Source organism: Nycticebus coucang, chromosome 5 (genome assembly GCF_027406575.1).
Source record: "Nycticebus coucang isolate mNycCou1 chromosome 5, mNycCou1.pri, whole genome shotgun sequence".
NCBI classification, from domain to species: Eukaryota; Metazoa; Chordata; class Mammalia; order Primates; family Lorisidae; genus Nycticebus; species Nycticebus coucang.
Window position 1 is genome coordinate 27,568,696 of NC_069784.1, and position 16,633 is coordinate 27,585,328.

At 33.7% G+C, this 16,633-nt stretch overlaps 1 protein-coding gene across 5 annotated transcripts in view; it reads left to right on the top strand.

Moving 5' to 3' along the window:
• The window catches only part of PTBP2 (polypyrimidine tract binding protein 2), a 78,672-nt gene that overhangs the window by 53,979 nt on the left and 8,060 nt on the right, over nucleotides 1–16,633 (top strand). For 3 of the 5 annotated variants that reach the window (XM_053591250.1, XM_053591245.1, XM_053591249.1), the window contains exons 9-11: nucleotides 12,731–12,885; nucleotides 14,342–14,375; nucleotides 14,793–14,885. In XM_053591250.1, coding sequence (XP_053447225.1) covers nucleotides 12,731–12,885; nucleotides 14,342–14,375; nucleotides 14,793–14,885 — 282 coding nt within the window. The remainder of the gene's footprint in view (nucleotides 1–12,730; nucleotides 12,886–14,341; nucleotides 14,376–14,792; nucleotides 14,886–16,633) is intronic. The other 2 variants (XM_053591247.1, XM_053591248.1) reach the window with 1 other exon arrangement.

Sequence of the window (16,633 nt, forward strand, 5' to 3'; positions counted from 1 at the left end):
TGTGCAATTAAAAACATTTTTGGTGAAACATTATCTTATATATGTTATATCATCAGTGATGAGAGGAAAAACTGCAAAACTAGTTGAATTGGAAATAGTGTTGTAGCATTGAGGTAGTAGAGCAGTTGCCCGTATGTTTTGTAGAGTATGTATAGATCATGCTGTGTTTCTTTCAGGGTGTGTATGTGTTTTCAAGGCAACTAGATTCATTGTCTTTTGATACTACTTAATATGTTAAGGATGTTTAGAGTTTCATTGTCCTCCAAGGATGATATTCAGTTTTGAGTTTTTTCAGTAGCTCCACATCTTAGAAAAAACAAAAATATTGCTTGGTATTTTCATGAGTTTGGAAGGCTACTTTAATGTTAATTATTGTGATGGTAGGCCATTAAGTAGACGTTTAAAAAAAGAAATCCTAGTGAAAAGGCGTTTTAGAGGTCCATACATATCAGTTTCTAAAAAGTAAAGTCTTTTTGGATCCTTAATATTGATAGATTAGCTGTTCTTTTTCCTACCATCATTCGATCCCTATATAAAAATTTGACTCCACTGTCAAAGTGCCAAGATAAAACCCTTTGTGATAGTTACTACCCTAGAAATAATTAGAAAATTATGAATTTAAAAACGGTTAATTACATTCCATCTTGTTGCTTAGAGTTCTTTATGTCATTATTTTGTGGCAGAAACATTCAAAATACAATAGCTTAGAATGTGGAAATGTCTTAAAACCAGGAATGAAAAATGTTTGACGCATAGGAGTTATTAATAATAGCTGTTATTATATATTGTGTGCCAGACATCATTCTTAGCCCTTTACATTGTGAGTTAATGCTCACGTCTTCTCTAAGCATAGTTACTGTTATTACCCCTATTTTACACATTTGGAAACTAGGGCACAAAGAGTAGTTTGCTAAGAGTCTCATAACTGGTGAGTGACTGAGTTAGTATTGAAAGCTAGGTCCTCCAGTTCAAAGTCTATGCTTCTAAGTAATTAATAGGATACAGTGTACTTGTATCCTGCTATTGGTCTGATATCTCTCTGTGGCATAGTAATCTAGAATAATGTCTTGCGTTTAGTAAACACGTAGGTCCCATGGTTTTATTTATCTTTTTTCACATACTAAGATATTTGTTATTGCCAAGTCTTTTTAGTGTTTAACCTGGTTGTCTTACTACAAAGCCCAAAGTGAGTATTTTTACATATCCATTCAAAATTGGCTACAAAATAGGTTAGATATGTAACATCTAATGTAAATAAAAATATGGTAAACTGAATTTCTATTTTTATTTTTTACAAATTATACATTGATATTTATATACCAAAATTGTAATTTTTACAAAACTCTACAACATCTCATAAGTCAGACTAGACTAATTATAGCAAAGAAAATAATGGGCATAAAATCAGAGTGATAATTCATCTACTGCAGAGTATTTTGAAAGCTACATTCCAAGAAAAATTTGAATAATCACATATATACAACCATCCTAGAAATAATAGCCTAGAAATGTTAAACTACATAGATTTTTTTATTTTTTTATTTTTTTATTGTTGGGGATTCATTGAGGGTACAATAAGCCAGTTACACTGATTGCAATTGTTAGGTAAAGTCCCTCTTGCAATCATGTCTTGCCCCCATAAAAACTACATAGATTTTAAAGGACATTATTGTGTGCCATAGTAACATCAAAGTAAAAATATGTATAAATTAAAACACAATATTTTATCATGTCCAGCATCACTAGGAAATATTTGCTCAGAAGTCATGTGAAAATACTTATCCAAACTTACTGTCCTATAACTTTGATTCTCATTTCATGTCTGTCTTAATGCCTGGAAGTAAACTATAGTTCGAGCATACCTTCTGTATTGTGCAGTCTTAGAAAATGGTGTTGAGTTTTTGCATTATTGAACGTCCTCTACTCTGGTATAGCTGACTTTTAAAATGTTAATTTTTAAATCTGAAAATGTCTCATTTAGAAAAGAAGTTGGAAGAGCTAAAGTAGAAAGAATTGTTTATTTTTAAATTTCTGTCCGTGGATGAAATTTTAATTTTTGAGTCACAAATTAATTTGAAACGATATCCTTTTGAGAGCTTAATCAACTGTGATTTCATTTTAAATAATATTTGAAAGAATGTGTTTTAAATCTGAGGTGTTTTTTATCTTTCGAGCATTAGAAATAGTTTTGGGTAATAGTTGAGTGCTTTTATTACAGATACGATGTAAAGTTCTTAGTTGATGATCATGTAGTCTTGCTGAAACTGATCCATTATAATTACTCATCATTCTCAACTGGAAATATTTTTATTTTTTTGAGACAGAGGCTCACTCTGTGACCCTAGGTAGAGTCCTGTGGCGTCATAGCTCATAGCAACCTCAAACTCCTGGGTTCAAGCAATTCTACCTCAGCCTCCTGAGTAGCTGGGACCACTACAGGTACCTATCACAGTGCCTGGCTATTTTTTAGGGGAGACAGAGTCTGGCTTTTCCAACTACTGGACTCAAGTAGTCTGCCAACCTCATCCTCCCAAAGTACTAGAATTACAGGTATGAGCCACTACACCCAACTTCAGCTGTAGTTCTAAGGAATTTCTTTTGGCTGAGCATGGTGGCTCCCACCTGTAATCCTAGCACTTTGGGAGGTTAAGGTGTGTGGATTGATTGAACTCAGATGTTCTAGACCAGCTTGAGCAAGAGGGAGACTCCATTTTTACTAAAGATAGAAGAACGAGGCTGGTGGTGTAGTGGGTGCCTGTAGTCCTAGCTGCTTGGGAAGATCGGTTGAACCCAGGAGTTTGAGGTTGCTGTGAGCTGTGATGTCATGGCACTCTACCCAGGGTGACTAAGTGAGGCTCTGTCTCCGAAAAAAGAAAGGAAGAAAAATTTCTTTTGGCTGGGTACTATGGCTCACACTTGTAATCCTAGCACTCTGAGAGGCCAAAGTGCATGGATCGCCTGAACTCAGGAATTTGAGACCAGCCTGAGCAAAAGAGAAAAAAGAAAAGAAACGAGCCAGGCATCACTGTTGGCACCTGCAGTCCCAGCTACTCTGGAAGCTGAGGCAAAAGGATCCCTTGAGCCTAAGAGTTGGCTCTTAGGTGAGCTGTGATGCTGCCGCACTCTACTCAGTGCACAGAGTGAGATTCTGTATCAAAATAAATAATAAATAAATAATAGATGTAAGTCAAATCCGACCATAGATTGTATTTTGAAAAAAATTTTAAGAGTTCTTTGTTATATATGTAGTATGGTTAAAATAAAGAAAAGCCTTTTGAAGATGTATATGACTACTGTTTCTGCAATTAGAAGAAAACCATATATGTTTATGACCGTAGTATAAAATATTCCTCTTTCTAAGGAGGTAAAGCTCATTCTGAGTTGTATTAGCAACTCTAAAAAGCAGTAGATATATATAGGGCATTTGTTAAGATTCTCTCGATATTATTTTTCCTGAGTTTTCCCTAACTTTATATTCTTTCTTTTGTATTGCTGTTGATTTTGATTTAAATTTAAAAGTGAAATTCTTTCTTTCTGAACCTACCCTCCATTTGCCCCCATTTTCTAGATTTTTCTGCTACCCTTACTTAAGTAATTGCCATGGGCATTTCCATGCCTAGATGGATTCTGCCTCACTTTGCTGTTACTCTGGTTTATTAACTTACTGCATTATTTTTTTTTTGTAGAGACAGAGTCTCACTTTATGGCCCTCGGTAGAGTGCCGTGGCTTCACACAGCTCACAGTAACCTCCAACTCATGGGCTTAAGCGATTCTCTTGCCTCAGCCTCCCAAGTAGCTGGGACTACAGGCGCCCACCACAACGCCCTGCTAAACTTACTGCATTATTAAGCAGTCACTTTAACACTGTGGTAGGCACTCGGAAGAATAACAAGTCTTCTGTCTTCATAAAGCTTATAATCTCATGGAGGCAGCAAATATATGAATAGCTTTAATTGAAAGTAAAGTGAAATATATAATAATGTTAGTGTGGTTTTAGTGCATAATGGAATGAGTAATTCATTAGGAAAAGGAGAAATTTGGAGGGTTTTAATGTACCAAAAATACAGTATAAGCAAATGTGATAAAAGTATATACCATGTTTTTGGAGTGACAAACTTTCACTTAAAAGTAACAAATAAGGTAATTGGGAAAATAAGAAAAGTAATGATGCCAAAAAGAATTATTAGAACTATGAGATCTCAGAACTACTATTCTCTTAAGGAAGGTGAATTTTATATATAGGTATTCTTAGACTCTTTAATGATCAGAAGATGAACCTTAAAGTTTATGTAACCATTTCATAAAACTTGGTTTCATGTGGACCAAGTTTTAGGTGTTTGTCTTTCATCAGATTGTCAGAGGAGTGGTTAAGGACCATTGATATGAAGGATTCTTCATATTTTTTTACGCATATGCATAAAAATGACCAGATTAGTTTTAAGAAATTAACTGTGGCTCCAGAGTATACAGGAGAGATGAAAATGGAGACTAGGAATACCAGGTAGGAGACTGTTAGCCTCAGAGATAATTGTTAAGTTATAGGAATGTAAAATTAGAATGCAAAGTAAGAAATACGGGGGAAATTATACATAAAGTAATAGGATTTGGCATCTTACTAATTGGGTTGCTTAGGAAGAATGAAACATGTGAAGAAGTCTGTTAGAGAGTAGGAAATTAAGCCTAGAACTTGGACAGGGGTTCTGTGGGGTTGTGAATTCTGAGCTGAGAGGAGTGATACTAAAACTTTGCTTTAAGATTTTCCAAGTATAAGCAAGAGAATTAAGGCGCTGGCATTAAAATTTAAGCAGGGCACATTTATATTATGGATAAAATAAATAAGAAATTGAGGAACTGAGTAAATAGAACTAAAATTAGAAATGTCTGTTCAGTCCAGCAATTAGCATAAAATTATTCAGGAGAGTAGGCATAAGTCAGACTGTAAGGAACCAGGATATAAATGAAGTAAGAATTTATCTACTACTCTTTGAAGAGGTGTACCAAGGAAAGGAAGAAGAAATGGGATAGTAACTTAGCAGTAAAGCACGACTGAAGATGAAATGTTTTCAGTGAAGCATTGTGCATGATCATTAAGAGCATGGTCTTAAGATCCTGTCAGCTTCCATATTTGTAATGGACGTAAAGATAGTACCTATCATCTGAGGCTATTATGAGGATTAAATGTGTTCATACGTGAAGAACTTTGCACAGTGCCTAGTATGTAAGGAATGGTTACTTGTATTTATTTTCAAGGCTCAGTCCTAGGATTGATTATAGTAGACTGAATCAAGAGTAATAGAAATGTTAGGGCTTGGAAAATAGAGATATTCTTATTGTGAGAACTAGAAAGGATTTTTATCAAGTTCACATAGACATTGAGGTGTAGAGCTAGAGAGGCAGAACTGAAATCAGCTTAATGGACTTTCCCCCCCACCATTCTGTGTCATTCTGAGCAAAAGGAGAAAATGGAACAGATGAAATGTAAGTGAGGAGTTTGAAGTTGGTTGAAACAATCTGAGAATTCTGAAGTGAATATTACAAGATACTTGGTGAACATACGGAGGTTGAAAGTAGGATAAAGGACTACTGAATTTGTGGATAACTCTTTGAAAAATGGATTGGGAAATCAGCTAAAAGTAGATAACAGAATACTTAACAAAATTAGCCTTGGGGGTTTAGGTATGTGAGGGTATATGTTTTCACTCTAATACCCAACTCATACAGAAGCGTAGCCAGAACATAAGATTGGATTTGTCTAAGTTTGGAATTAACGTGTTAAAGGAATACCGGTAGTGCATGAACAGAATATTGGGGTCAAGGAGCTTAGGCTACATCGTAAAGTCAAGCCAAAGGAGAATAGAAAGGGAACTGACTGGTTACTGTAAAGGTCGAAAGTTGGTTCAGCAGTTGTGTGAGAATGGGAGGATCAAGAAGAATGAAGTCAGGAAAGGGGATTCAAATGTTATGTGGCCATTAACAAGAGAGAAAATAAAAATCAAAGATGTAACAAAAGTTGCTAAAATATTTAAGACATAGACCAGAGTGTTGAAGACCACATAGGATGATTCAGGGGCTGAGTGAGTAGAAGGAAATGATGCCAGGTGCTAAAGGCTTTATGTAATTAGAGAAAGTGTCCCAATGACCCACTGGCTATTTTGATGAGAAAGAGTGTGGTGTTACTAGGTAGCATTGATGTCAAAAGCTGCCCTCATTGATGGTGGTAGAACTGTAGTCTGAAAGGAATATTGCGTAGTGAGGTAGAGTGATGAATAAAGCATCCTTTTTTTCCATTTTGGGGAAAGACTTAGGGAGATAAAAATGACTCTTTGTGAGAGGGTTGTCGGAGTTTATTAGAACAGAAGTAAGCTTTTAATTAAAAAGTTTCTCTAAGGAACAAGTTGAATGAAAATGCCGTTGTTAATGGTAGATAGAAAAGGTAATGGAATTGAAGGGAATGTGGTGTGAGAGGAGAATTGGATTGTTTCAGGAAAGAATGGCAGTTGTCATTCTTGTCAAAAGTAAAGTTTTCATTTTCAAGTCAGGAGATAAAAAGTAAAACACTGCTGTACCCAGCCAGGACCTCATACAGGTATCCCCTCCATATCTGTGGGGGTTTGGTTCTAGGAACTTGCCCAATCCTTGTGGATACCAGAATCCATAATGCTCAAGTTCTTTCTATAGTAATAAAATGGTATGTTATATGCATATAATACTATATGCACAACCCTCCATATATACTTTAAATCTGTGGTTCCTAACCTCCAGGGCAAGGACTGGTAATGGTCTGTGGGCCTGTTAGGAACTAGGCCACATAGCAAGAGGTGAGTGGCAGGTGGTCAAGTGAACAAGTAAAACTTCTTAATTGCCTGCATCATAGCCTGAGCTCTGCCTCCTGTCAGATATGCAGTGGCATTAGATTTTTATAGGAGTGCAAACTATACTATAACTGTGTGTGCCGCTAGGAATCTAGATTTGAGAATCTATTGCCTGATGATCTGAGGTGGAGATGTTAAGTGCTTGAATCATCCTGGAACCATCTCCAGTCTGTGGAAAAACTGTCTTCCACAAAACCAGTCCCTGGTGCCAAAAAGTTTGGGGATCACCGCTTTAAGTCACCTCTAGATTGCTTGTTATACCTAATATAATGTATATGCTATATAAATAGTTATTACACTACTTTATTTAATGAATAACGGTAAGAAAAAGAATCTGTATTTGTTTAGTATGGATACAGCTCATTCTCCACCCCCCATCCCCCCAAAAGTTTTTGATCTGAGGTTGGTTGAATCCACTGATGCACAATCCAGGGATATGGAGGGTAGGCTGTACTTTAAGGATTAGAAAAAGCCTTGGAGTCCTACCACCCATCTTTTTCTGTTCAGCAGAACACAGGATTAATAACTACCAGATGTAAACAGGGAAAAGATCAAAATAAATGACGTAAATGACTTTGGACAGAAATTTTAGAATGGGAAATGGAGGGATAAAACAAGTTCTTTATCTTTATAAATCATAGATTAAATCGCACAGTCAAAGGGAAACCTAAGGATACATGATCACTAAAATGTTCTGTGAGATCCTGGAATAATAAACAAAAGACGTTAGGTGCAAACTAAGGAAATGTGAATAAAGAATGGACTTGAGTTAATTTAGCAATACTACTTAATGTAATGCCATTCTAATGTATTATTAATAATGGAGGAAGTGAGTTGCTTAAGTCATATAAGAAGCTTGTAAAGTCTTCAGTTTTTCTGTAAATCTAAAACTATTCTAAAACAAAGTTAATTAAAAATTATTAATATTGGTAGTATTACCAATATTATTTGTAATATTGGTAATATTTATAAACGATTTAAAATAAATTAACAAAATGTATAATTCTGTAGTTGAACTGGATAAAGTTAGGGATGGTTATGTGTTTCTTTGAAGTCTTACCTGAAGGACAGAGGATAGGTACGTAATTTATATCACTTCTCTCTGGGTGGCCCACTGATAAGGATCATTTCATGTGAAAAAGATCCCTGCAGCACCTTCTTTTGAATTATTTTATCCTTATAACAATCTTGGGTGTATAACAAGCATTTTTATCCCTTCTTAACAGTATTCATAGAAGTGTTTTTTTCCCCTGTATACTTGCTGCCTTAGCTAAAGGTGTAAATTATTAAAAATAAATTATGATTTTTATAGCTGAAAATCCAGAGTCTGTATATTAAATATGTATTATATATAGATCATGTTTTATATAAATTTTACAAAGGGGCCATGATAAATTTATTGCCTTTAAGAGCTGAAAATTAATATTTATTTATTTTAATTATTTTTATTGTTAAATCATAGCTTGTACATTAGTGCAGTCAAGGGGTACAATGTGCAGGTTTCATATGAAAATTAATATTTATAATGAAAAATATAATGCAGAATTCTTTTCCAGAATTTATCATTATGGTGTAAATAAATAATGCATCGTGAAATAATTTGTAGGCTTTTATATATATATATATATTTTTTTTGTAGAGACAGAGTCTTACTGTACTGCCCTCGGTAGAGTGCCGTGGCATCACACGGCTCACAGCAACCTCTACTCTTGGGCTTAGAGCGATTCTCTTGCCTCAGCCTCCCAAGCAGCTGGGACTACAGGCGCCCGCTACAACGCCCGGCTATTTTTTTGTTGCAGTTTGGCTGGGACTGGGTTTGAACCCGCCACCCTCGGCATATGGGGCCGGCGCCCTACTCACTGAGCCACAGGCGCCCCCCAGGCTTTTATATTTTTATTGCAGCAAACAACATTTAGATTAAACTCCCCCCAAAATTATACCTGATTGACAAAGTAATTCTTCAGAGAAGTGTGTGCTAATGAAAACTTTGGAATTTGTCTTCAGAGGCATTAAAAGTCCAGGGAAAACTTAGACTATACAGTTCTAAATCACTGGAGTAAAGGTAGTGTAAGTAGTTTTTTTTTAGGATATCAGCCCAGAGCAGGAAATATGGAAGAGAAATATTAATATGTACTAGTAGCATTAGGGACAGATGGTTGCTGTCCTTATCTCTTAAAACACCCTTACACCATACTATGGCTCTGAAGGGTCATTGGCCATAGTAGATCACCTGACTTTATAGTATAGTGGCCTAGAATGGTGGAAGTAAATGGACAAATGAGGAGACGGTGAATTAGCATTCAGAAATAAGGACATTGGCGGTCCTCACAGCTAACATTGCACTTTGGTAAGATTTTCATTATCTCTTTATTAGAAAGAGGTAAATTTTTCTCACTAGAAAATGAGTAGTTTTATGTTTATTAAAGCACAATATGGTTTAAAATACATCATTTTGGAGGGGGGGACTTTTTAAAATGTCTCTTGGGACTACGACACTAATATGTAATTACTTTTAAAATTCTCAATTCCCCTTTTCCATGGTAAGGCTTGATATTCTAAACAATACTGTACCACTAAGTTATCTCCATTGTAAAACTCAGCTTGCAAGAAAAAAATGTTTTTTAAAAATAGTTAGGCTTTAATGTTTTTGAGTAAGTTTTTTAATACCTTTCAACTTTTTGGTGACTAATTTTTATTAGATTAATTAAATGTTGGATTGGTAGAGATGTCTCAGAAGAAGCAATTTTTTATAAAAGTATTAACCACAGGCTGGTATGTTTAGCTAGATACTGAATTTAAGGAGATTGATAATTGTAAATATATTTTATGAATTAGTAATTTTTCTTGTGATGCAGTAGGGATACATGTGTAATTAGGTGACGTAGAACTTTAAATTTTGAAAGTCAGTATGTAATAAACTCAGCTTTCTTTTTAAATATTAATACAAATGAAAACATGTTGCATAATTGTATAATACATAAATATAAACTAATATGAATTTTGGAAGTATTAGTGGTATTTTTTTATATATATGTATGTCATATAGTATTTTCTTAAGTAAATACTTTTTTTGTTGTTTTTGAGCACTCCATATGTGCAAAGCATATGTCTATGTGATAAGAGGTTTGCTAAATACTTTTCAGAGATCTTTGGGAGTTCCTGAGACCTAACCTCCTTAGAAGGTGTACAAAGTCAGAACTGTTAGTATAATACTAACATGTTTTTTGCCTTTGACTCTCATTCTCTACAGTGGTGTTTTCTACATCACTCTGAAGACTGATAGAATATGTCAAAGTGTGTTTTTGTGTCTTAAAAAGGACTTGGTTTGAATTTCTGAAATGATAAATATCTTTAGATATAACCCAAATAAATAAAACTTTTTGTTGCCCTCAGTAATTTTTAGAGGTGTAAAAAGACCCTGAAACCAAAAAGTTTTGATAGCTTTTGCACTGTGGGCTACAAAGTTTAAGACAATTCTAGCAGATAAATAAGAGATATAGTGTATTTAGTAGATGGTAGTTAAGAGTCAAGAGATGGTACAGAGTAAATATTCATAGTTAGATTTTTGACATTTTCATTTTGGTAATTAATAATAATTTACCAGTTAAGTCTTTCTGATGTAATGGGCCCTGAGAATTATTTCTTGCTTGTTGGAATTGAAAAGAAAATGGAACTTAAACTGGTTTGATTTTTTTTTTTTTTTTTTTTTTATCTGTGTGGGAAAGAATGGGTCATATATCTTTAGATTTTTAAAAATTTAATATTACAGTATTTTTGTTGTTAAAGAGAACATGAGGCTTAGTACTGAACTTTTTTTTTTTTTCAGTATGTAATGTATCACAGTGGGTACATTGTTTTGGTTCTTTGTTATTTATTTATTTTTTTTTTGCCATCAGGTGGCTCTCATAAAGACTATGGAATGTAACAGAATTTAAGTTACTTTTTCTATTAAATGGTAGCTAATTAAAGGCAGGAAAACAAGAGGATGATTTGACAGTATAATGACTACATCTGGAGTTTCCACTACTATTAAATAATTGGGTTGTTGTAGACTTAGGTTGGATGTTCTGTGCATTCAGGAAAAGCTATCTGAAAATACCAAAGAAGAGTGTTAAAAATAAATGTGGGCAGGTCACTTTGTAAGGGAATGCAAGGAAAGAATTACAGTGTATATGTATGCCTAGGAATTAAGACTATATCTTTATACTTGACTTGGTAACAGTTGAACTTACTTAGTGTTAAATGGAAACAACTTAGGAAGTGTAATGAGAGCTATAGTACTTAACATGGTAAAGTTTAGTAATGCAGTAGAATAGTTGATGGAAAAGTTCCACACTTGTGTATCTAAAGAGGCACTGAAGACTACTGTGGTGCATTAGTAAATACTAGACTGAAGACTTTTAAAGTTAGATCCTTATTTCTGAGATATTAATTGTTAAACCTGTTTGATGCATACATGGGGGTTTGTTATTCTAGACCTTTTACTTTTGTATTTGTTCGAAATTTTCCAAAGCAAAAAAGTATTAAAAAAGAAAAGCAGAGAAATAAGAAAAAAAGGAGCTCCTAAAAATGGTATAGGCAAAAAAGCTGTAAAATAAACTCATCCAAGAATATTAAATGAGAACCATATCATTTCACTGATGTAGTGCTCAAAGAGAAGGCATAATGGCTGGATTAAAAGGAGATTGGAGAAGAAAATAAATGTAAGTCAAAAACTTAGGTTAAGGATTGTGAATATTAAAGGCTGCAAGTCATATTGCCAATGAAAGGTCATAGTAGTTTCTATAAAGCAAAAAGATAAAAAATTTGACTAAAAGATTAAGATCTCTGAAACCAAAGGTAACAGCAGATGCTTATGAAATGCTCAAGAAGGCTGGAAAGAGAGAAGAAATAATATGTGAACTTATGGAACGACAGTGGTAAGGGCCAGTTCTACCCAGGTATGTTATGAAATCAACTTCATTTAGTTTGGGTGTTTTTCCTTTATCATGGGAAGGTTAAAAAAACATAATTAATTCATTCTTTAGTGAACTAACATTTATTGAGAAATCAACTGGTATGGAACAATTTAAGGGATGGAAGTATTCTTAGTTTATTGGTAATTGAAAACTGGATAAAGGGGGCTAAGAGAATTCCATCTAAAATAAATGACTTGAAGGTATGGTGGACAACAGTAAGACTGGAAACTAGAAAACATGGAAAAGAAAGTCTGTTATATAGTAACAGTTTCTCTTTCTATGGGAGAATGTTGTGCTTTATAGAGAAACTTGTGTTTATTATAACTACTCAAATGTAGAATTAAGGAGGCAAACACATTTTGCTAAGATTTTCTTTAGGTTATTTGCATGAATTAAATAATGTTCAGAGTGATTTGTCTCTGGGAACTGAAGGGCTTACTGTATTTGTTTCATAGTTATAATTACTTGATTTCCAGTGTGATTTCATAAAGAAGATGGTAGTTGGATAAAAAAGTATACATTATTATGTTGGGTTTGTTTTTTTGTTTGTTTTTTTACATTTGGCTTCTCATTATAAATCATGGAAGTAAAATTCCCAAGTCCCAGACTTGGAAATATATTCTTTATGCTTTGTTTGCTTTTCCTAGGAAGTGGAGTAATGCGTATTTAATTTTTAACCTAATACAGGTATGTATCTTAGTTTAAATAATTAATGGTTTTATTGAAATAAATTACTTTTTCTTACTACCCATCACCAAATAATTTTTTATAAACATAATAATTAACTTTCAGGAGCCATTTGGAGTGGTCAGCTGTAAACCATGCAGCTATCGTGCTTAAGTTGTTTTTTGTAAACGACTTGTGTGTATTTCGTAAAATATACTTTATTTTAAAATTAGGGCTTCCTGTTGCAGCTGTTCCAGGAGCTCTGAGTCCTTTGGCCATTCCAAATGCTGCTGCAGCCGCTGCTGCAGCTGCTGCTGGCCGAGTGGGTATGCCTGGAGTCTCAGCTGGTGGCAATACAGTCCTGTTGGTTAGCAATTTAAATGAAGAGGTTAGTAAAATAATTTCTAATGTTTGCTCTGTAACTCCATTTCATTTGTGAAAGTTTTTCATGTTTATTTCATTTTGCACTTGCCTTTTTTTATGTACATTCATTAGTCAAAGTCAAAGTATTTTCTGTATGTTTCCACTTCTGAATAAAATCTACGTACTTGTTTAGGTAATACTTTATTTCTTTAGACAGTCATATCTCTTTATATCTATATATGTATATTTTTTTGATTTAACTACCTATTTTTCCTAAGAAAAATATGGTGAAGTACCATAGTTTGGCTTTTTATCTTTTTGTTGTTCAAGGGCAAATGTGATCTAATTTGCAAATGTAACTGTAAAACAGTTTTGCTCTTTACCTTTTCTAATTGTTTGCTTGTTCATTTCATGCTTATGTGTCATTGCATTTTTTTAAATCTTATTTTGTGTGAACTACTCTAATACATTTTTCTTTGAAGGTTCTTCCAAAGATCTTGACGAGGCACTCTTCCAGTCTTTCTTAGTAATTTTTTCTTTCCAGTTATTAGTCATTGTCTTCTAAAAATATTTTTTCAACTTTACCCCCCCACCTTGTTAAATAAAATTTATTGTTTAGTTATTTTCTTTAGTTGTACATTTTATGTCTGGTATATTTTATTTTGATTGCTATGAAAGCTGGTATGAAATGTGGGAAGCTCAATGTATCAGTTTATGATGTCTAATTTGAATATTTGTTTCATTTTTAATTGGCCTCTGTTAATATGAACATTATGCTTATTTTATCATTTAATACTATTATCATTCACAGTTCTGCATGCTAAAATGTTTGAATCAGAGTGTCTTTGTTTTTATTTTAAGACTTTTGCCTGCATTTCATAACCAGCCATGCTTATGCAGTTAAGGTTCAAAGTTTAAAATTCCTGTGCATGCTTTCCTTCCCTATGTTGAGATGAAATGCTGTAATTTACTCTTGATATAGATGTACTTTACCCATATTTGTCTTGGATGACTACATTTTACTCAGTTTTTCTTGTACAGTACATAAACCAACCATTTTTCTGACCAAATTCCTGCATTTCCTATGTACTGACCTATATTTTATTTTTTTTTTGTTCCCCAATTCCTTATTTTTTTCTTCTGCATTGCTGTTTCCCTTCCCCATTTCATCCTTTTCCCTGTGTGTTCACCTTCCCTTTCCTTGTCTTTTCCCAAATACCCATTCCCTTCCCTGTCTTATCCTTTATTTTCCTTGTCCTTGTCTTCATTCCCTGTCTCCATTCCCTATGTTCATGCTTCTGTGCTTGAACAAATGTTCCTCGGACCAACTTGCCCCAATTAACCGCCTTGAACCATGATCCATGACCACCTCACCATTCTGCGGGAACCACCCTTCGTTATGGATGATCTGTTCATCTCCGCTCTTCCTCGACTCTTCTCTCTTCTTGTCTTACGCTGCTTGCTCTTCTCTCCTTCTAAAGATGGTTACGCCCCAAAGTCTGTTTACCCTCTTCGGTATGTTATTGTTAGCACTATACTTTTATTATTGATTTGATTTTTGTTTCACCTTAATTCTTATTTGTAGCTAGCACTTTGGCTTAAAGTTGAATAGTAAATCTTTTGCTATTTTTCTTTGCTATTTAAAACTCTCCATAGACACAAAATTTGTTTTAATGCATGCTGATTTATTTTGCATGGTCTTTAATTTAATATCATTCACATAGCTTTGAGGGTTTATCAAAAATTATTCTTTTCAAAATTCACTGTTCAAAATCTTGATCTTCTTTATTCATTTGTGAGAATGATGAGATTGAATGAGTGATCATGTTGATGTCTGAATGTTTCATTGATATGTCAGAAAGATAATCTTTAGTTGACTTGCACGTAAGATTAATTCTATTTTTGGATTACCTCTCTGTGACTCCAAAAAAGGTGTTTATGGAGATGTGCAACGTGTGAAGATTTTGTACAATAAGAAAGACAGTGCTCTAATACAGATGGCGGATGGAAACCAATCACAACTTGGTAAGACTAACCTCTGTTTTATCTATATATCTTCAATTCTGATTTCAAACACCTGATAAAAATCTGTGAACAAAAATAAACCCCTTACATCAGTAAGAAATCATTTATTTTTTTAATGGCCTGGTCTCAAAATGTCTTTTTATCTTTCATATCTTATTATGAATAGTTGTACATGATGGACTTGGGTATTTGATGTTTATGGTGTCTTCCTACCATTTCTCAAACACAATCTAAAGAGAAAAGAATTTAGCTCAAAATTGTGGTAACTATTACATAAGAATAACATTTATATTAAAGATCCTCCTTAGTGTTTTTCATTCCAGCTGTTTCTTGCAACAGAAGCTTACTGTTCATATATAGTCCATAGATTCCTGATTAATGCATGTTATTTTAATTCTTCCTAAGTCATTTATTTTAAGTGGCTAAACTTAGTAATGGAAAGTGTCACATGAAAGTTTGAAAGATAGTAAGTACAGAATGAAAAACCTGTGTCAAAAATGCTGTTGTTAGTCCCTTTGGGAATCTTAAGATTCCTTAAGATTTTAGTTACACTCATACTTTAGTTACACTCATCATTACGTAAATAATAGATTTTGATTAAATTAATATCTCATTTGATTTTATACATAAAGTCAAATTACATAAATCTGGAATACAACTACATACTCACAGTAGTGATTGACTGTAAATACCAGTATGATCATAGTTTATAATTCAGTTCCTTGAGATTCAGGAATGATGGTGCCTCAGTCTAACTATGTCTACATATCTACATTGTTAATTTTGAAATTCGTTTTTATTTTTAATGTAAGGATTAGTGTATTTTTGCTTTTATTCATATGAAACTCAAGAGATGAACAGCATGATAGTCTAGACCAGCTTTGGCCTTTGGAATCAGAAAAGTTTGAATTTTCGTTAGATAGAAAAGTTTGGATTTCAAACAAGAAGTTTAAACTTACTGTTTCTTGGCAATAATCTTAGCAACTCCAACACAATACAAAACTATCCATTTTTATATGGTGATGGCGATTTTAGATGAAAGATATGTAAGAGTGCTGCTGCACAGATATTGTAGGTAGCAATAGTGATTCATAGACAACAAAGCATTCTTAAATGTTATTTTTTTCTCATTAATATTTGAAATATTACCTTCATACAAATTATACAAAGGATGCAGAATCATGGTTGAGAATTTCCTGGGTTAGAAATAAACCAAATTCTTCTGAATGGTTTTTTATTGTTTGTTTGATGTAAAAACTATTTTAAATACGAGTATTTTAATTTTTAATTCTAATTGAAGTCTGCTTGGGCTGCCATAATCATGTTGGGTGACTTAAACAACAAAAAACTTACTTTCTCAGTTTTGGGGGCTAGGTATCTCAGATCAAGGTGTGAACAGATTTGGTTTCTGGTATAGGCCTTCCTCTTGATTTACCAACAGCTGTCTTTTCCATTGTGTCCTCACATGACCTTTTTGGTGAGACAGATCTCTTCCTCCTTCTATAAGGACACCAGTTCTATTGAATCATAACTCCACCCTTAGGATTTCATTTAACCTTAAAATTACCTCCTGAATACAGTTACATTGGGGAGTTAGGGCTTCAACATGTGAATTTGGAGGAACGCAATTCAGTTTGTTGCAATACTTACATTTTTAAATCATTTTACCCCCACTTTCATAAGATAAGGTTATTAAAGTTTTGACTTCTCAGTAGCATGATTTATAATTTTTGGACTTCATGTTGTGG